At 40.0% G+C, this 22657-nt stretch overlaps 1 protein-coding gene across 12 annotated transcripts in view; it reads right to left on the bottom strand.

Moving 5' to 3' along the window:
- The window catches only part of PAK3 (p21 (RAC1) activated kinase 3), a 429164-nt gene that overhangs the window by 73193 nt on the left and 333314 nt on the right, over positions 1-22657 (bottom strand). For 10 of the 12 annotated variants that reach the window (XM_027535199.1, XM_027535196.1, XM_027535197.1 and 7 more), the window contains 2 exons: positions 5034-5134; positions 612-656 (listed from right to left, as the gene is read on the bottom strand). In XM_027535199.1, coding sequence (XP_027391000.1) covers positions 612-656; positions 5034-5134 — 146 coding nt within the window. The remainder of the gene's footprint in view (positions 1-611; positions 657-5033; positions 5135-22657) is intronic. The other 2 variants (XM_027535201.1, XM_027535200.1) reach the window with 1 other exon arrangement.

The raw sequence follows: 22657 nt of genomic DNA on the forward strand, positions 1-22657 counted from the left end.
GGGTCTAGAACTTTAATATAAAGAGGGATTGAGAGGAGACAAAAACAGAATCATGGCAGAGCAATAACCACAGGAGTGCTAAATAGTAAAGGCTGCTTTGGGCATCTTCCCTGCAGCTTTCTCCTCTCCTCCCTCTATCCCCTCCTCCCTGCTTCATTCATCGGCCACATAGAACCTGGGGACTGTGGCAACCAAGCCTTGTGAAAATTTGCAATCATCCAAAGCATTTAGAGCAGAGAGGAGGGAGTACTTGGCACTCTAACCAAGGAGAATTGCAAAGATTACACTGGGAGGTGAGCTTTGCATCCTTTCCTACATGTTCGGCCTACGGATGCCCCCATTTCATAATTATCCAACCTCCAAGAGCAACTTGGAGCGAAAAACAGACACACTATTCCTGAAGTGCATCTAGACACAATTTACGTGGCTTTGTCCTATGAAGTCTCGGCAAAACAATGTGTGACGTGGGCCTCCAGAGTTTGGGAATGACAACAAAAAAGTGAGATAAGCCAAGCAACAACTCTACTGCACACACATGAACCTGCTGCTGCAGTGCTATGACATCTCAAAGAAGCACTTTGATGCAAGCTTCTTTTGGGCCTGTGACGCACCTCTGGGAGCTTCCCTGGGCACATCTGTGAGCCATAGAGATCTGGCTGTAATGGACGTAAATAAAGAAAGAAAAGAAAGTTAAAACAGAATGTGGGACAACTTAGAAGGTGGGAGGAGATGAAACCAATGGGTCTGAATGGGGAGGGGAAATCCCTTCTAAAGCGGGGCGGTTGTGAGAATAGGGAGGCATTAACTACATCAGGGCCAGGGCAGCCTACAGGACAACAGATTCCAGAAAACAGAGAAAACGACAATGTTCCAAAGTTTGGATGCAATAATTCCAGTTTTGGCCAGATGCTTCCTCCATAAATAAGCAATTGTAAGAGTTACCATTACATGGCTAGAGAAATTACTAAAAGGCAGAAACATGAATTTGGAGGAAAGAAGGATGGCATCATGAAAAGCTTCAACAATAATTTGTAAGTTGTCTTTTACAACTGGGTGATCACAGGTAGCCAGTGGCCATGTGATGAACTTACAAATTTCAGTTCCCAATTCTGGTGAACCATTTTCAGTTTCACATGGGAAGTGTCTGTATGGCTAAAATTCAAAGAAGAGTTATATTGTGATGCTGAATTTAACCTTGACCTCATTAAAGTGATTTTTCTGTATTTTGGAGCTAAAGTCATGGCTGGCTTAGAAAAAACTAGATTAAGGATTTCCCACACAGCCAGACTCTGTGTTTGAATTTCTGAGTCATTTAAACCAGGGAAGGGAAACCATTTCATTTCAAACCATATTATGAACAATCTCCATTTTAATGTTGCTGTTCCAAAGTCCCATTTCCCACATAATAAGATCAGATATAAGGTAACACCTTTGTCTAAATAAAGATATTATTTACAACACTACAGAAACATGCTTTGACCCAACTGGTTTGATTTGGGATAGAGGTCTTTGATTCCTGGCATTTGGGGTTACTCCAAGCACAGTGAAAAGGACACTTTTACATGCATTCATCACGCAATTTGATGCTAAAGCTTTAAGCCAAAAGTTTGAACTCAGGAGCCCATGCATGATCCCAGTTCTGATTCTAAGTGCAATTAATAGCATTTGGTTAATACTGTAATGGCCAAAGGAGTTATGAAGTGTTACAAAACCAGGTATGCATTGCACATAACCACTAGAGCAGACATCACTGGCATGATCATTACCATAATCATTAGAATATTTGCAGTTACTATACATTCTCATGGCACTTCTAAACTTTTGTGATAATAGTCATATGATCACTAGACAGCAGGAATAACTGCTGTCAACTGCAAAAGATCCTCCAGACAACTATACTTACCATGTGACTATGCTGGTGACATAAGGTCTTTTTTCCCTTTTTAAGTTGAGATAAACCAGTTCATCAATGAGACCTAACACTTAAATCTGAATGTATGCCACAAAGGGATGTAAACGGAAAGCCATCTCATTACTCCAAATTGAGGTACAAACCCCAGAAGTTAGATAGCTCATGAAGACCTAGACGTGTGAGCATCAGAAGCAGGAGCACATGTCAAGGCCTGACCATGTAGGTAATAACAACTAGATATACATCAAGCTGGGGATTATCCAGTGTAGTCCAGGAGAATGGCAGCATGATACAACAGGCCAAGCATTTATCTTATCAGAAGAAATGATTATTTATATCACTCATACCATTTTTCCCTCTGATTGACTTGAAGCGACCGTCACAGGTCTAGAGGTCTGGAAGGGGGAGTTCTGAAGTATTTGGGACAAAAATGGCAAGATAAAGGGTAAGGACTTGTAATAGTTTCATACCCCAAATCTCACCTCCCAACCTAATTTTAACCTCAAGGTCCAAGCATATGATCAAGTGTACAAGGTTTTATGGGCCGATTAGTCAAAGGATAAGCACCAAGCAATACACCAAATCAGTGTCCAAATATTCTAAGTAACAGGCCCTTGGGACACAACTGGACTAGATAGTTCAACCAATTGCTCAAAATTCAACCTCAACAACTGCAGTGGGAAAATTTAGTACTATGTCCCTCCCCCTCCACATGCACACGCACATATACATAATCAATTAGTGGTATGGGGGCAATTAAGACTGAATTCTAAATCCTACCAATAAAATGACTTTTAAAAGCTTATTATCGTTTGGTATTGTTAAAGTCAGTAAATATAAATCACAGGTTAAGATAGTAAAAAAAAAGAATTTGGTATTTAAAAAAAAAAACGTGGGGTCAGATAGTTATAAAAGATTATCATGATGACAATAAAGTACATCAGATTTCCAAATTTAGCCTGTGTCTTATCCATATTCAGTGGATTTCTAACAACTGCATCAAACACTTTATTTCAATATTAGATTTTTGAGAAGAGGGGAAAAGTTATTGTTTGGTTTGGTTCAGTTGCATTGAGCTGTTTTTCATGATTGGAAAGACTGTGCATCACATATTGCTACCCCACACCGCTCTGATTGTTTTTTTGGGTTCTAATTGATAGCAAAGTGAAAACGACTTATCTACAGTCAGCAAAATGCTGGTGATTCACTTTCTTTCATTTCCATTCAAAACCCATAAAGAACAAAGGAAAGAAAAGATAGAAAAATTGTGTCATGTTGATGTATGGCAAAACCAAAACAATATTGTAAAGTAAAAAATAATAATAATAATAAATTTAAAAAATTGTATCATAAGATGTCAGACAAGTAGGAAAAAGTGGAAAAATATTTAAAAACTGGAAAGGAACCAGACTATATCACATGAGAACAGTGGAGGGGAAATTTTTCACATCCAAAAACAAAAAGGAAGAATAAAAGATAAGAGAAATATGAAATAAGACAATAAAACAGAAGAAAAGCACATAGAAAACAAAAAGTCAAAACTGGGGAAGAGAGCTCTTAAATAAGTGAAGTGTTTTAAGAGAAAACTTTTAATGATTAAGTGCTTTTACTGTTTCAAACGTCAGAAAAAAAGCATCATCTCTATGATTTTTTTAAAATCTAAACTTGTTCTGATTATTCAAAATAACAATATATAAAGATTTGTTGGTTTTGGTGGTGGTGATAATGGTGGTAGCAGTGACAGTGAGGTTATATTTTCTAAGTGTAGCTAACAGAATATTCTCAAATATGGCAAACAACAGATACTGGGCTCAAATTCAAAGCCATTTAAATAATGTCTCTGATTTCAATGATGAAATTGGTTACACCATTATCTCAACTTTATTAATGTCAGTACTTCTTAACATTCTCTTCTACTTGCTACTGAGAACATATAATAAGTTTATATCATTTTACAATACTAAGATGTTTAATCAATTTCCATTTCATTCTCACACAGCTTACTTTCGGAATTAAGAAAAAAGATAACTTGTCTGTTAATTTAGAAACATGGTTTGATTCTCGAAATCAAATTAATTTGTTCCTTCTTTTCAAAAATTTAATCTTATGACAAAGTCTACTCACTAACCATCATGTTATGAAATAGGAAATTTACTTATTTAATATCTAAATTTCTAAGAAGCCAAGAATCAATGGAGATGGTTCTACTAAAGGTTTTTTTTCCAGAATGCATTCAAAATTACTCATTATCTCAAAATGCACATTTTGACTGAGGTCCTTACTAGTATGAAAAAGTACTTGATCTTCCTGAGGACATATTTCTACCCATATCTTTTCCTTCATCCATCTAAAAGAAAAATGCTAGATCTTTAAAAAAAAAAAAAACAGGCATAAAATATCATAGATCTGAGATTATGTGCCATTTGGGCACTACCAATATCCAAAGAAAGACTGGATCTATAGCTATAGCCTTCTGGGAAATTCTTATTGGTATTTAGTATATATACAAATATTATATATATACAAATATAAAGTAAGTATATAACCACTAAAGCACACAATACACCCATTAATATTTCTTCCTGAAACATGAGGTTTGTTGTTTTGAATGTCTATAAAATATACCTGTATATAGGCCTAAAAGTAAGCTATGTTCTTGAAATCAAAGGGAAAAAAAGGTCAATTTTACAGAGACTTTTGGTTAGTGTGGTTAATTTATCTAGGTAATCCAGGATCCAATGTAAAGCCTGAATTATTCAGATAGACTGTCTTCATTGGCCAAGTTGAGTCAATGGTTCTCTGATTCACTACAAGTGATAAAGAACAATGTCAAGTTGAGTCTATCTAGACTACGCTTCCTGTGCCATAGCAAATTAGCATTTTAAATCAAGTTGAAGGCTAACCACAATTAGACATTTTTGTCATGATGAACAAAATAATTTTTCCAGTTCTAAAGCCACTCTCTAGTTCCACCTGTGATAGACTAGGCAAAGTCCATCTTCCTTGAAATCACCAAAAACATCAAGTCTGATATTTTGGGACGTGGCAATTCTTCTTTGAAACCGATTTTCACAAAGGAATTTTTTCATGCCTTACAAAACAAAATAAGAAGCTTACTTACAGTGAATTCCCCGGTGACTGCATCAAACCCCACATGAATCGTATGTTCAAAGTCTGAAGGAAGAGAGATCTCTGGGCGCTCTTTCTCTTTCTTCTTATTGGCTAAAGGCAAAATGTTAACATGTATTTACTTGGGATAAAGTTTTGGCATCCATAAGTTGTACAGTTAGGTTCATCAAAATAATTACAAAGCTGAATGACAACTGAGACCAATGCAATTATAACAATACTTAACTCCAGAATTTATAATTTTATATAAGTAAGTGGCCGAGAGTTGGACAAAATGTCAGGTCCAAATAATTTACAAATTTCCAAATCCAATTCAAACAAAACTTGTAGTCAAACTGATTTATATCTTTTACCAGTCTAATGATATAATCAACAGGTATCTAGGTAGATTGTATTTAACTGGCTTTGCTGAATCAAATATCACCTACTAAAGAAGAAATTCATTAGACTCAAGTAAAGCTAACCTTTACTATTAGAAAGAATGAATAGAAAAGTGCTTAAACTATCTATATGTGTTTATCTATAAGTGTTTCTATGTTAAACCATAGCTAAATATCAAGTAACTAGAACTTTTAAAATTTACATGTTTACATTACAAAACATATCTTAACAGATGCTTAGTCTTCTGTCAGTGAGAACATTATTGCAAATCAATAATGTTGCAAGTCTCTCTTTATCATTAAAAATGTTTTAAATCATATCTTACCCAGAACATTGCTAGTAAAAAAAAAAAACAAAAAATAAGAACAAATTGCTGCTTTTTACTGAATTAATTCCAGGTCATTCCTAGACACAAAATTTCATGCAAAGATGGACACAATAAAGGATAGAAATGGTATGGACCTAACAGAAGCATAAGATATTAAGAAGAGGTGGCAAGAATACACAGAAGAACTATACAAAAAAGATCTTCATGACCCAGATAAACACAATGGTGTGATCAGTAACCTAGAGCCAGACATCCTGGAATGCGAAGTCAAGTGGGCCTTAGGAAGCATCACTATGAACAAAGCTAGTGGAAGTGATGGAATTCCAGCTGAGCTGTTTCAAATCCCAAAAGATGATGCTGTGAAAGTGCTGCACTCAATATACTAGCAAATTTGGAAAACTCAACAGTGGCCACAGGACTGGAAAGGATCAGTTTTCATTTCAATCCCAAAGAAAGGCAATGCCAAAGAATGTTCAAACTACCACACAATTGTACTCATCTCACACACTAGCAAAGTAATGCTCAAATTCTCCAAGCCAGGCTTCAGTAATACGTGAACTTCCAGATGTTCAAGCTGGTTTTAGAAAAGGCAGAGGAACCAGAGATCAAATTGCCAACATCCGTTGAATCACTGAAAAAGTGAGAGAGTTCCAGAAAAACATCTACTTCTGCTTTATTGACTATGCAGATCATAACAAACTGTGGAACATTCTTCAAGAGATGAGAATTTCAGACCACCTCACCTGCCTCCTGAGAAATCTGTATTCAGGTCAAGAAGCAATGGTTAGAACCAGATATGGAACAACAGACTGGTTCCAAATCAGGAAAGGAGTACGTCAAGGCTGTATATTGTCACCCTGCTTATTTAACTTATATGCAGAGTACATCATGAGAAATGCTGGGCTGGATGAAGCACAAGCTGGAATCAAGATTGGAGGGAGAAATGTCAAAAACCTCAGATATGCAAATGACACCGCCCTTATGGCAGAAAGTGAAGAACTAAAGAGCCTCTTGATGAAAGTGAAAGAGGAGAGTGAAAAAGTTGGCCTAAAACTCAACATTCAGAAAACTAAGATCATGGCATCTGGTCCCATCACTTCATGGCAAATAGATGGGGAAACAGTGACAGACTTTATTTTGGGGGGCTCCAAAATCACTGCAGATGGTGACTTCTGCCATAAAATTAAAAGACACTTGCTCCTTGGAAGAAATATTATAACCAACCTAGACAGCATATTAAAAAGCAGAGACATCACTTTGTCAACAAAAGTCTGTCTAGTCAAGGCTATGGTTTTTCCAGCAGTCACGTATGGATGTGAGAGTTGGACTATAAAGAAAGCTGAGCACCAAAGAATGGTGCTTTTGAACTGTGGTGCTTGACAAGACTCTTACGAGTCCTCTGGACAGCAAAGAGATCCAACCTGTCTATCTTAAAGGAAATCAGTCCTGAATATTCATTGGAAGGACTGATGCTGAAGCTGAAACTCCAATACTTTGGCCATCTGATGCAAAGAACTGACTCATTTATAAAGATCCTGATGCTGGGAAAGACTGAAGGTGGGAAGAGAAGGGGACAACAGAGGGTGAGATGGTTGGATGGCATCACCTACTCAATGGACATCAGTTTGAGTAAACTCTGGGAGTTGGTGATGGACAGAGAGGCCTGATATGCTGCAGTCCATGGGGTAGCAAAGAGTCAGACACGACTGAGCAACTGAACTGAACTAGAAACCTCAAACCAATTCCAATATTTTGTAGCTATTTTTCCATGTCCTTACAAATTTTGTCATCAGATCAGATCAGATTAGTCCCTCAGTCATGTCTGACTCTTTGAGACCCCATGAATCGCAGCACGCCAGGCCTCCCTGTCCATCACCAACTCTCGGAGTTCACCCAGACTCACGTCCATCGAGTCAGTGATGCCATCCAGCCATCTCATCCTCTGTTGTCCCCTTCTCCTCCTGCCCCTAATCCCTCCCAGCATCAGAGTCTTTTCCAATGAGTCAGTTCTTCACATGAGGGGGCCAAAGTACTGGAGTTTCAGCTTTAGCATCATTCCTTCCAAGGAAATCCCAGGGCTGATCTCCTTCAGAATGGACTGGTTGGATCTCCTTGCAGTCCAAGGGACTCTCAAGAGTCTTCTCCAACACCACAGTTCAAAAGCATCAATTCTTCGGCGCTCAGCCTTCTTCACAGTCCAACTCTCACATCCATACATGACCACTGGAAAAACCATAGCCTTGACTAGCCAGACCCTTGTTGGCAAAGTAATGTCTCTGCTTTTGAATATGCTATCTAGGTACGTCATAACTTTCCTTCCAAGGAGTAAGCGTCTTTTAATTTCATGGCTGCAGTCACCATCTGCAGTGATTTTGGAGCCCAGAAAAATAAAGTCGGACACTGTTTCCACTGTTTCCCCATCTATTTCCCATGAAGTGATGGGACGGGATGCCATGATCTTCATTTTCTGAATGTTGAGCTTTAAGCCCACTTTTTCACTCTCCACTTTCACCTTCATCCAGAGGCTTTTTAGTTCCTCTTCACTTTCTGCCATCAGGGTGGTGTCATCTGCATATCTGAGGTTATTGATATTTCTCCCGGCAATCCTGATTCCAGCTTGTGTTTCTTCCAGTCCAGCATTTCTCATGATGTACTCTGCATATAAATTAAATAAACAGGGTGACAATATACAGCCTTGACGAACTCCTTTTCCTATTTGGATCCAGTCTGTTGTTCCATGTCCAGTTCTAACTGTTCAAAATTATTGTCCTCAAGTAACAGATTTTTAATAGTGACACAATTATGAATAAATAGTTTAATAGTTAATAAGTCAAAAAACTTTAAAGGAATAATCACTGAAGAAATAAATTTGGGAACTGTAATGAAATTAGTCTATATCAAAACGATCCCAGGAGGAAGTTATGGTGGAAACACTGTAAGATGGCATTTATATATCAGCAAATTTGAGTATGTATCTCTGCTATGGCTGCATTTCACAGTCAAAAAAAGTAATAACCTCCTAATACTGGGTAAGTCAGCATGAACCAGTTTTGCCCAATTGAAACCAATCAACTTTAGAGCTGCCAGGGTGGCAAATTTAGAACATTCTGGTTCAAATAGATGTTTCCTTGCCCTGAGTTTTAGACAACATTCAATTAACCATAATGGCTTACTGGTTCTGTGGGTTGCCAGGATAAATTTTAAATTCAAAACATTTCATATCCAATGGTCACTCTTACGGCTTCTGTTCTCTTTTGACTCTCTCACTGCTCCCTTTCGCCAGCCAGAGGACAGAGATATGGGACACAAATATGGAAATTCAAGAAGTAAGAGGATTAAGATACAAGATTAGGAAAGAAAGGTTGAGGCGGTCGGGGGGAGTGGGTGAGGGGGATAAGGGTCACTCAAAGTTTTTGCCTGGCCATAGAACACATTTAGGACTCATTTTGAAAAGTATATATGTGCCATCTAAATTCAACTCGGTATAGATTCCACATTTACAGTGAATCTATTTTATTGACTATCATTTTAACTGAACAATGAAGATTAGCATTTTCTGTAGGTACTTCTACTTCCCTTGCATGTTTATAGACCATAACTACCACTTATAATTGTTCAACTACCACTTTTACTTGTCCAGAAAGGCAAACAAAACACTCAGCTTTCTTTTCTAGCCAGTCCGCTGATCACCACTGATCACCCCGCTACTCCTGTAATCATTTTCTTATTTTCCTCTTTCCTGATCTCCCATTCATGTTGAACATAGCTAACCACCTCTCTTTCTGTTTCCTCGACAATGTGGTCTAATCCTCCTCCTCCCTAAGTAATCATTCTTTGTTTGATGGGCATTTCTTATTCTGCCTTTCCTTTCCTAGCACAGTCTTTGGCATTCATTTCTCTTGGATGGCATTCACTCCCAGATACTAACTCATGTTGGGTAGTTTCCTAATCTGTGGTTGGCAGGGGTAGATATAGATTTTGTGGGTACAAAGACTTTATGTGATTTGAGAGGAATATTCCCTTTAAGTAAAAACAATACAAAAATGGTAGGACTCCTTCAAGAGCCTTGGAAGAATCCCAAGTGAGAAACTCTGAAGAAGCAGCTGTATTTACTTCACAGTAAATCTACTGGTAGTTGGTGACCATTCTGGTATCAAAGACCACTATGAAATATCTAAAGAAAGCTGTGGTACTTCTGTCTACAAAATTGGATTATACACACATATACACACTTCTGAATATAACTTCAGAGGCTCAATATTTCCCTAGGATCCAGGTTAAGAACCCCTAGCTTAGGCTATATCTTTAATCATGATATCAACTTGCATTCATGATCTCTCTTGCCAGCAAATAGGCTCTCCCTATTTCTCCATTAGCAATGACAGCACAACTGAAGCATGTTGACTGAGATGTAAATAAATGTTAGTTGCTCAGTCGTGCCCGACTCTTTGCGACCCCATGGACTGCAGCCCACATGGCTCCTCTGTCCATGAGATTTTCCAGGCAAGGATACTTGAGTGGGTTGCCATTTCCTTCTCCAGGGGATCTTCCCAACCCCGATATCGAACTCATGTCTCCTGCACTGCTGGCAGATTCTTTACCAATTGAGCTACAAGGAAAGTTCCACTACTTAAGTTGAATGACGAGAATCAGCTTAATGGTGTCTCCCTAAGGCCACCTGATTGCCAGTCCCTTACCAGCCTAATTATGTCATTCTCATCATGTAGCACTAATTATAACAGAGGCAGGACATCCAAACTGCTCCTCCTTCAGTGTCCATATTCTCAGTGAAATGATATCCACTCACTGCCCAGATCAGAGAAGGATTAAGGCTTTGGACTCCTCCTCTTTGGGAGACTCTAAGCAATGAAAAGATTATGACTCTCTCTCTCAAATAAAAACAATCCTACTTCATTAAAAAGGTAAGGAAGCCACAAAAGTTCTGATGTTCCTATGATGATTAACTTGTCTAACTACTGTATATCCCAAACCAAACTGTTTTCACATTTTGGGTGCCCTAATTTGCTGGGTCTTAGACACATGCTTACTTTGGCTATTGGGTATTCCAATACTGGCCCAACTGCCCAATTCTAAATTTGGGAGCTTCTTTGACTCCTTCGTTAATTCAATCTTAATCAGTCATCACGTTCTAACTCATTTTGGATCCATCTTTGTTCTTTCATCTCCACAAATCATCATCATCTTAGTCCAAGGCACCAGCATTTTTCACCAGGTCTTATTATCTCCAATTTTGCCCTCTGTGATTCATTACTCTGTGGCCAGAATAACCTTTTGGAATATACGTATCTGACCACATTCCTGCCTTTAAGACCCTGCATTATCCAGATATTCAAAGATCATGCACCCTAGCATGTGAGCCAAGGGCCTGCATGATCTGCCCCCAGCTTACCTCTCCACTGTCTATTCTTGCTGTGGCCCCCACTGTTCCTTATCCATTTCATACTCCCTCAACTGCCAGCTTCTCTCTTACTGCCAAGCTTTTATACGTGCTAGGCTGAGGCCTGGAAAGCCTGACTTCTTACCACACGCCTCTGCTTTGTGTGGTCAACTCCCATTAATCCTTACTCTTGAAGACTCACTCTAGCATTCTCTCTCCTTTGGCAAGACTTCTCCTGTCTTCCTTCTGCAGACAAAGTTAAATTCCCTTCTCTTCCTGCTCCCATAGAGTGACCCAGTGTATACTCAGAGCTTGGCCCTGATTAACACTGCATTTTCATTTTTTCTTTACATACCTATCTCTGTAGCTAAAATTTGAGACACTTGACAGCAGAGACTATCTTACGCATTCTCACATTTCCTAGCACACAGCTTACGTCTGCACACGTAGTCACTAGCATTTAGAGAATATTTACCACATGCAGAGTGTTTCTAGGGTTATCTCATTTAATTTCAACCACAATTTTATAAGGCAGAGCTGCTCAGCTGGTGAAGAATCCACCTGCCAATGCAGGAGACACAAGAGAGGCAGGTTCAATCCCTGGGTTGGGAAGATCCCCTGGAGAAGTAAATGGCAACCCACTCCAGTATTCTTGCCTGGAAAATTCCATAGACAGAGGAGCCTGGCAGGCTACAGTCCATGGGGTCACAAAGAGTTGGATATGACTTAGTGAGCATGCACTCACACACACACACACACACACACACACACACACACACACACACACATTGTTGTACAGATGAAGAAAGTGAGACTCAATGAAGTTAAACCACATATGCAGGATTCAAAAGCTGACAGAGCCAGGATTTGAATCCAGGTCCCAGCTGTGTCCACAGAACCTAAGTTCTTAATAGTTGCACTGTTTATTATCCAGGCTTTCCTGGTGCCTCAGAAGGTAAAATAATCTTCCTGCAATGCAGGAGACCAGGTTCAATTCCTGGGTTGGGAACATCCTCTGGAGAGGGAAATGGCAACCCACTTCAGTATTCTTGCCTGGAGAATTCCCATGGACAGAGAAGCCTGGTGGGCTACAGTCCATGGGGTCGCAAAAAGTCGGACATGACTGAGGAACTTCCACATTTATTATCCAGTAGCATTAAAAAAATCAATAGATTTGAGCCTAATCTTCAGCAAATGTTCAATGACTGGATCCTAAGTAAGAAATTTTTTCTTTCTTTTTATTTTAAGGAATACTAAAAATGTCTGTATCTCCTCTAGAGAATTCTCAGAGAATTGGTTGTTTACATTAAGACTCAGCCTAACCTGAATCCTGGGCTCATGAGATGCAGTCTGTTCAGCTCTGGATTGATATTTGCAGAGAGCAGAAGCACAAAGAAGAAGTACCACTTTGTAAGACTATCAACCATATTCTATCAGAACCTAGAACAAAGGTCACAAATTGGTGACTAGACCACAAATTACAAATGGTGTTTAGTACTGGGACCTTCTGCATGTGTATGGGTTCTGGCTGTAACTCCAGGGGTCAGCTAGTCTCTTCAGAGTCTTTCATCTTGACATCTTTCTCCATCCCCCTACATTTTAAAGGAGAAGTCATCTGTCATCTCCTATATTCTTCACTCCAATGTTTTGCATTTCCTCTAGTGACTAGGGCTTACTCCATTAAAATCCCTCTACACCTTCACTCCAACCTCTTCGTTAAAGGCACTGTTTACTTCCTGCCTTAGGTTCTCAAACCTCACTATGCATCACTTTTGTGTGGGAAACTTCAAAAAAGTCAGAGAGTGAGTGAGTGAGAGAGAGAGAAAGAGTTGGAGGGGTGGTAGAGAGAGATTTCAGAGCCCTACTGCTAGAGATTCAGATTTACTCTGGGGTTGTCCCCAGAATCGTTGATTTTTAAAGGCCCTCCAGTATTTCCTTAAGCAGCTGGGGTTGAGAAAAATCATTTTAAACCCTGCTATCCAACGAAGGTATCACTTTCTCAGATTATCCTTGATGGACGCTGATCATTCTTCCCCATTCCATGTCTTTAGGCCTAGGGCAATGGAGAAGGGCAGAGTTGCCTCATTTTTATTCCAAATTGTTTGAGATAAGTAATTCTGCACTTGTCTACAAAGACCCCTCCTTTGAGGTCACTGCCATTTAGTTCTCCTGGCCAAGTCCCCTTTATCATTGACTTGGGCTCCCAATATTCTTTCCAACACTCAGTGCTGCCATCTTGCTGTTAAACATAATATACAAGTGGGCACCTCTGTCACACACACCCTCACCTTTTAAGTCCTTGATGCCCCTCAGCTTTAATGAACTTCATCTCCTTTCCACTCCTTCAATCCATTCCCATGGCCACCATTACACGAGTGGTTCTTAACCAGGGCTGCTCATCAGAATAACCTGTAGAGTTTCACAAAAATCCAAATATCTTGGGCCCACTCAGAACCTACCCTATCAGAATTTCTGAAAGGGAGGCCTGGGCAAATGATGTTTTGAAGCGCCACAGATGATGTGCAGAGTGGAGAATCACAGCTATGTCAGGCCTTTTCATTATCCAGAATGACCCTTTCTCTGTAATATTCTCTCAGATAACTCTGTTATCTTATTCTCTGGGCCCAGCTTTCTCACTCTTTCATGTCATTACTCCTATTTTACTTATTCTTTGATTTCAACAAAACCTCCAATCCCTGGACCCTTCCACTTTTAGCCAACTTCTCAGCTTCTTCCTGGCCTGGACTCTACAGTACATCATTTAAACTGCCCTTAACCCACTGCCCTGGAAACTATGCTACTTTGACCTCCTCTTTCAACTCTCCAACAAAACCTTACCCTGATCGAATCTAGCCATGAAACCTCCATTTCCATACCGAGGCTGGTAAAGTTGTTGGGGGAAAAAATCACAACCATGTAGACTGTGCTGGACCAGAGCTGGGTCATCAGTGGTGCTTGCAACACCCTTCTTGGCCCTGGCCAACTTCCTTTCCCACTCCTCTTAGGGAATACTCTAGAATTTCACCACTTCACTCAAACTTCTGCTTCATTCTCTCCTCTACTTTCAGCATAAGAAATTCCTTCTACTTCACTGAAAAAAACAGAGGCCATGAGTTTAGAACTCCTTTGACTTCACTTCCTGTCCCACTCCTAGGAATGTATCTCCATTAGTAACATCTCCCTTCACATCTTACTGGAACACTGTCCTATCCTTCTACCTGAGGTTTATACCCTCACTGGTGCTCCACTGTTCCTGTCCCTCTCATTTCTCCATGGCGGGGGGCGGGGGGGGTGTCTCACTCCATTTATTCAGTCTCTCCCTCTCTACTGACACTTCCTATCTGGCTTTAAAAGTACATGCTGAGATTTCTTTTGTCCTTAAAAATTAAAGCTCCCTGCTACCACATAGCTTTCTTCAGTTGCTATAATCTCTCAACCATTCCTTCTCTAGCTTCAACTTCTTGAAAAGGCAATCTAGACTTCCTTAACCCTCACTCTTCAAACCACTGAAATGAATCTGAGGTCCCAAACTGATCTCCTCCCTGAGATAGCCATTTTTCAGTCCTCACAGCCACTGACTTCACAGTCAAAACTGACATGCGGACTATGATCTTCATGAAACTAACATCTCCTCACCATCTTTCACACAATTCTTTCCTAGAGTCTATTCGTACATTTCTGGGTCTTCTGTAGACTTTAACTAGTAGTCCCCAGGAGCTGTCCTAGGTCCTCATCTCTTATCATCAACACACTTTTCCCTTAGGTCACTTCATCTACTTGTGTGGTTTCAATTACTATCTACTTTTGAGACTCCCCACGTGGATCTCCTCTGACCCCATGGAGTTAACCGCCTATTGAACACCTTTATTTGGCTGCCTCACAACCCCCTCACTTGAAATATTTTCAAAAGAAAACAAATTCTCAACTGCCTTTCCCCATCTACAAGAAGAAACTACAGTTCCTCTTGTGTTCCCTACCTCACTCTCTTTAGCTTCTCCTGTCACCATCTGATTAGTTGCCTGCATGCTATGCATGCTCAGCCAGTCATGTCCGACTCTCTGTAACCTCATGGATTGTAGCCCACCAGGCTCCTCTCTGTCCATGGCATTCTCCAGGCAAGAATACTGGAAAGGGTTGCCATGCCCTCCTCCAGGGGATCTTCTTGACCCAAGGATCAAATCTGCATCTCTTGCACCTCCTGCATTGGCAGGCAGATTCTTTACCACTGAACCACCTGGAAAGCCTGATTAGTTACCTAGGTCTTATTAACTCTTCCTCCTAAATGTTCTCTCTGCATTGCTCTCTTTTATTCTTACAATACTGGCCCTTAGGTTAGACCTCTGTGATTTCACACCTGTGTGATTCCCACAGCCTGACTTGTCTTCTTTCATGATGCCCCCATCCTCTGCACCATCCACATTCATTCTTCTCCTGTGGCTACAGTGATATTTTGAAACACAAATCTGATATTATTTCCCTGCTTCAGTGTTGGCCCACTGCCTTCAGAATCATATCCAAAGCCCTTTTGTATGCCTTAGTATGACATATATAAACCCTCTGGAACCCAATCCCCAATTACCTTCACAGCTCCATCTCCCACCCTTCCCCTTAGCACTCTATGCACTAGTTATGCTGAACTACCTGTAGTTATAGTCATAGAACCTCAACTAATATTATGTCATGCTTACTGCCTTCATAATTCTGTTCCTTGTATCTTAAATCCCACCCAACTCATACATAGCTGGCTCTATTCCTTCTTTAAGACTCACCTCAGTTGAGTGGTCCCCTCCTCCAGGAAGCCTCCCCTAACTGCTCCTTCCCTCAGTCTTCAATAGACACCCCTCCTCAGTGCTTACTTCTCTATTGCACTTACCATGCTAAACTCTACTCACTCACTGACTTGTCTGTGTCCCTCACTAGGCCATCAGTTCCTTCAAGGCAGGAACTGGCACCTACTCACCTCTGTACCCCAACATACCCCAACGCCTGGTGCCTGATTCACTAAATATTTAATGAATAAGCAAATGAAAAAATGAATGGATGAATGAATGACTTTCATGATATGAAATGAGACCCAATATATGGAGACAGGTCATGCCTATTTGCCATTATGTGTTCATGGATGAGGAGACACTTATCCAGTTTCCCCAAGAAGGCTGGAGGGGTGGGAGGGTATGTTTTAGAGCTGCACTGGGTGGTGATGGCAGTGTTGCTGTTTTCCCCAACACTGGGGATGACCCTGTACTCATTCAGGCACACCTCTTGCCAGGTGCCACTTTAGGGTCAAAAGCATATATTGGTAACTCAGTTGTGCTGGGTTCAAGGTACAGCAAAGCAACAAATACTCCCCTGGACAAAATCCCAGGGCAGTGCTATGCTTGCCTTCAGAAAGCATTTTATAAAACTGTCACCTGAGTCGTCTTTGTTGTAGGAGTTCCATTTGTCATCTTCCCCTAAAATTCCTGGAAGTTGTTTTGGACCTTCTCATTGGATGTCATGGTCACATGCAGAATTATTTTTTAGAACACTATCTAGCTCCTTCAAAGCAGAGCATGAAGGAAAAGAAAAGGAATAACAGAGGACAGACATAGAGAAACACTTTCCTATATAAATTTGGCCTAAAAGCATAGGACAATCATTATTTTTAGAAAAGCAATGGAAAGCATGCAAAATTGCAATGTATGGCATAAGAAAAAAGTGACATTGAAAGCCATAATAATACAGAAAGATTAAAAAAACAACAAAATATTATATAAAACATTTTTTAAATGCAGAAACAATTTTTCCAAAGGGGGGGAAAAGACCACAGAGGCTGACTAGTTCTAAACAGCAACATTTCACAACCTTGCCTCTGAGGAACAATGCTTGCTATGGTCCCAGCCCCCTTTCCTCGGAACCAGTCAGTGGGTCAATTAACCAGTAGACTTGGAATTGTGGATCAGTGCAGTGACAGATTGTACTGGGTGACTCACTGGGAACCTAAGGAATGTTCTAAATGTGTGATCTCATTGGGGAAATAAGCTTAACAAACATGAAACAGTTCGACAGAAGACAACAAAATTCTGTAAAGCAATCATCCTTCAATTAAAAAAATAAATTAATTAAAAAAAAAAAAAGAAACAGAGACTGATAGTACCAGACTAAAGAAAATTTGGTGCTAAGTTGGGAAGAACAGAGTATAAAGCCTGTTGTATGTCCAAAGAAAAGAAGATCAGAGAACTCTGTGGTGGAGAGTGAGGGCTTGCTGGAGAGGAAGGAGAGTTTGAGAGATGGGTCTTAAAGAAGGGGTAGGCAGGAAAGGTAAGGTATCTCAAGTAGGAAAAATAGGAGAAGCAGAGCTTAGACATTGGAATATCTATAGCACACTGACGAGGAACTGAGAAGAAAGAAGAGTAAATGGATCAGATATAGTCTTAGAAATCAGGAAGAAAGAAGAAATTGGACAGTCATAAAGAGTGTGCTTGGAACGGCTTTTGAGCAGATGGATGTGATGATGAAAAAGGTGTCTACTGTAAGACAAACCAGGTAGCTTTGTGCTACTCGGTACACATGGGATGATGGGGGCAGGCTTCAAAATGGCTGTTCTTTCACACAGGCTGAGGAAGAAAATAAATGGTGGGGATGGAATCAGAAGATCCATCTGCCACTGCATCTATTGCCTTGGAGATCACCTGCTGGGCATTTTCTACATAAACTGCGTGTGTGTGTGTGTGTGTGTGTGTGTGTCTGATTTGTGCACCTAAATCGAAAATGACCTGAGGACAGAGAACCTTGTCTTACAGGTAGGATCCCCCCACGACCCTCAGCACAGAGAGACACATAAAAAACAGACACCAATCTTTCCTGAGTAAAATATGTAAGTAAACTGCAAAAGATGCTCCAGGTAAGCCTATATTGACATCCAATTCTGTTCTATCTCATTTTTAAACTGAGGTAGCTAATAAACTAGCTCCGGGCTCAAATTCAGCATGCAGCTCAGATTTAATTGGCTGGTTGCACACAGGTCTCTATCACGTGATTTTCCATTAAGCTCATTTGAGACAAAGGAGGTCTAATAACATATTTCACTAGGAGGCTTGCACTGGATTTGCAGCCCTCCTAGAAGGGTCGCTTGTCCTACAACCCCTAGCTTGACACTAGAAGCCCTCTTCTGCTCCCCCCACCTAGGAGCAATCTGTACTCAGTGTTGTGTGTTCCTGAAGCCAAATAACTTGTGTGGACAGAGAGGTCATTTCTGGCAGGGGTAGTACAGGTGGCTGGGTTAGAGATGCATCATATTAAAATGCTTGTTTTTCACTTCAACATTTCTGAGCTTTGCTCTAGGAATGCCATGTTAGAAGGATAGAGAAATATTTTCAAAGGGCCACCCATCTCCTATGGGTGACAACCTTTACTTTTCCTAAGAGACAATCTTTAGTGACTTGGTCACTCCTTAGCTGGATGAGAGACACTTTTAGTGGTTCAATCATTTTCTCTATTTCACTAAGAGGCTGCTAGTCAATGGCTCACAAAAATCATGTATAAAATGTTACCCTTGTGGTCTTTCAAGAATTAGAATGCCTTAGTGTCTGCTTAACTACCAGGAAAGTAAGTTAAGTACTGCAGTTGGTGCTTTAATTTAAAAAAAATGCCATTTTGCTCCATCCCCTGTTTTGTGGGTCACTGAGCACCCTGAGCCATAAACCTCCCTCTCTCCCAAGGGAAACCTTTTGCAGCCTTATTCTTGGATAAGACTAAGTATCCCAGAACAATTCTTTCTAAAGCAACAGAGCAGCCTTGCAGGTGGTTTCGAAGAGGCGAGTGCTCAAATAACAATATTGTGATAGTTTCAACATTGTTAATCAGCTACACTCCAATATAAAATAAAAAGTTAAAAAAAAGGAAGTAAGTGCTCGTTGTGAGGACAATAGTTCCAGAGGGACTGATTTATGCAAAGACGGTGCTAGTTTTTGGCCGTTCTGCTCTATAAACAAACATCCTGTTGGAGAACATATTATGAGAGGGGACCCACAGGAATGTCTCACCTCCTGGATTCATGAAATGCACATTTTCCCTTACACAGGAGAGAGACCAGTTATCTAGTTTTCCTTTATTTATTTATTTATTTATTTTTGGTAGAAAGAATGACATTTTGTGGGCCTTCAAATTTATTTTTCCCATTGGAAATACCTGAAAGTACTATGTGGTAACTACAATGGAAAATTAGGCCTAAAAATAGATTGAATTCTTTGCTCTAAGTATTTAAAGCAAGGTGGGTAAACGATTTAAAAAGAGGTTCTACATAACAGATATATTTCTGGCTTAAACCTAGCATCCTGGGCAAAATACACACTGATTGAGCAGAAAAGGAAACTAATGTTTAGTAAGTGAGGGAAAGGGCCCAAACCCTTAAACATTGGATTATGAATGAATCTAAAGGGAGGAAGGACAGGCGACTCTATATAGTTCTTTAATATTTTAATTATAAAGTATAAGATATTTTTGTAATAGAGAGTTAAAGGATGGAAAAATATAACACAGGAATCAAGGAAAAATAATTAACAATGTTCTTTTTTTAAACAAAGGCTGTTTCCTTCTGCTAGCAAGTTATGCCCTCAGGAGGAGTAACTTGTAAAAAGGCATGACTACTGTTGTAACTGTTGAATGAAAAAATAGATTAGATGCTCTTAGGTTTTACTTGCTTCCATAAAAATTCCATTTTTGATATTTCACTGGCCCCAAACCTATTTTTAAAACACATTAGGTGACTCTCTTTTTATGACAAGCAGTATCATAATCAATCACTGAACCAGGAGTCGGGATCTTAAATTCTAGGCCAGCCTCACTTTGTAACCAGTAGTGGGGAAGCTTTGTGAAAGTCAGTTAACCTCTCTAAACTTCTGCCTTCCTTCGTAAAATGGATAAACCTTGCCTTCATCACAGGAGGTTTGAAGGAGGTGATTGATATGAAAGTTCACCAAATACTATAACTCTACAACTGCCATCCAAAAGACATCATCTCACTAGGAATATACATACATATTAACAGGGTGACTGTTTTTGCTGGAAAATTAAGGAATCATGTCACCATCTAAACCCAGCACTTCCCATCTACTGAATGATGACCTTTCAAACATAACTACCAAGAAAGGAGATTAAATTGGGCTATCATAAACAGTCACTGCTTTTATGTCTTTTGTTATATTAGCAAACCCCAGATGTATATAGCTGGGAAGGCCCATAGGGGAAGGTTCATTCTCCTGTCTTCAAGTAGAATGTGCTAAAGCCATTAGACTCCATCCTCCAATAAAGAACCTAGAAAATTTCAACCTTAGTAATTGATAATACTTAATCGGCATATCTGGAATTTCTTTACGGCTAGTTGCATTCCCTCTGGTGGAATAGTAAGTCCACTTCCCCCTGTCAGCTCTTCAGTGTCTATGAAAAACAATATATGTTCTCTATAAAATCGGCAGCCTTTAATGCATAGATAAAAACTCAAAGTGGTACCTGATTCTGCAAGAGTAGCTATAAGCCCAATTCAAAAGTGGCATGTTCCATGAGGATGATAGGGAAAAGGAAATGATGGTCCCATGTGAGCCCTTCTAGTGACCCCCCACTCACATACAGACAGCCGTCAACTTCAGTGGTATCATCTTCAAAAGCTTGCAGCAAAAGTGATCATTCTGGCAAATTATCAGGAACCTGACTCTTACCCATCTTCTTCCAAGGCAACACACACTAGTTTCATTCGCATTTATACCCAATTCACACATGCAACAATTTCAATGGACAATATTGGAAAACTAAAAGGAAATATGAGGCAATGCCCTTAACCATACACTTCCATTCACATGGATAATTATATAGGGCACAAATAAGTTTGAAGGAGTCGGGGAGGCCTCATTTGTTTTAAGGAGGAAAACAACTTCATATCCCTTAGCTGGTGTCAATTTTAGTCTCCTTGCAACCCTTCATGTTAATGTTTGATGTATCTCTCTTCTGCCTTCCTCTCTTCTCCTCCATTTCCTATATCTTCTGCATCTCTTAATCTCCCCCTCGTACACTCTCTTAATTCCTCATAATTCTCATAACTCTCATAATTCTCCCCCTCATTCCTCTCTTAATTTCTCCCCATTGCTTCTTTCCTTTTTTCTACTTATCTTCTAATCCCGCATTCCATACTTTTTTTTTTTGCATTTGTCTGCTGTCTCTAGTGGGATACCATATTTGTGCTCAACTTCCCTGTTTACTGGCCTTGAAATAGAATCAAAGGCCCTAGTACAGAGTGCATCCTTACCCCACCATTTTCCCATTTCAAACACAGTGGACTTCTATGAGTAAAGGGGGTAATATAGGAGGCTCTTGCCCTGGGGCAGAGCACTGGCCCTGGAGGACAAGCAAGATGCTATGTCCTTCAGACTCCCCAAAGGGCAGAGCAATCACCTCCAAAGAGTACTCTTTGCTGAGCTGTATGGTCTACATTTGAAGAACCAAGAGGTATTGTAAACACTATCCAGGATGTAGTCGTCTCTGACATCTGGCTTTCTGCTACGAAAATCTTCAATTAAGTTAATTGAGACTCCCACTCATTGTTAATGCAAAGAAAATAACCTTGAGCTACTGCAAAATCCCAAAGGGTCTTCAGCATCACTGAAGAAAGATGGCATACTGTTCAGCCTAGTTAGCAAACTAAGAATTTTTTATTGTGAGCAATTAAAGTTAATAATGTCTATTGACCAAAACATGTAAATAACAAGACCATAAAGGATAACTGAATCTTCTTTAATGTTAAACAGTAACAAAAAACATGAAAAAAAGTTTTCTTTCCCTCTGAGTGGCAATAAAAAGGACCGTGTGATAGAGTAGCACAAGCAGAAGGTTTGGAGTTGGAAAGACTCAGGAGATTTCTGGCTTCTGGCATCTGCTGTGTGAGCCTAGGCTGTCTACTTAAATGCTTTGAGCTTAAATGGCCTCACCTGTAAAAGGTGGGTAATACAGAGTAGTTATTAGAATTGAAAGAGTCAATACATGTAATGTGCCTGGCACAGGCTTGACACTAGGAACTAACAAGTCAATCGTAGATCACTTTCTATTCGTCCTGATTTGCTTTATCCAACTATCTCCTTGTCTGCTTCCAGGAAGTAGGGGCCTTTACTTCCATCTGCAGGGCTCACCAGCTCCCAAATCTCTGGATTTCTCACAAACAAAATACACGTGAACTGTGCTCCCTAAAGACACAGCTCTTCACACAGCATTGCATACCCCCTGAAAGACACCTAAAGCTCTAGTGCAGCACAAGACATGAGACGCACAAGCACGCTTCAGATGACACAGACATCACACAGGACGTGTCCCTTCCGAAGGTAGCCTCACCTGCCTCTTTCCCACATGTTCTTCCTTTAAGAGGAACTATGCCATTTTCAGAATCCTGGGTGATTCACTTGTCTCATTGCCTTTGCCTTACTGTTTTATTTATTCATGTATTTTTTATGGATTTATTCATCCATGTATTTATTCCCCACCATGT

Source organism: Bos indicus x Bos taurus, chromosome X (assembly GCF_003369695.1).
Source record: "Bos indicus x Bos taurus breed Angus x Brahman F1 hybrid chromosome X, Bos_hybrid_MaternalHap_v2.0, whole genome shotgun sequence".
Lineage (NCBI taxonomy): Eukaryota > Metazoa > Chordata > Mammalia > Artiodactyla > Bovidae > Bos > Bos indicus x Bos taurus.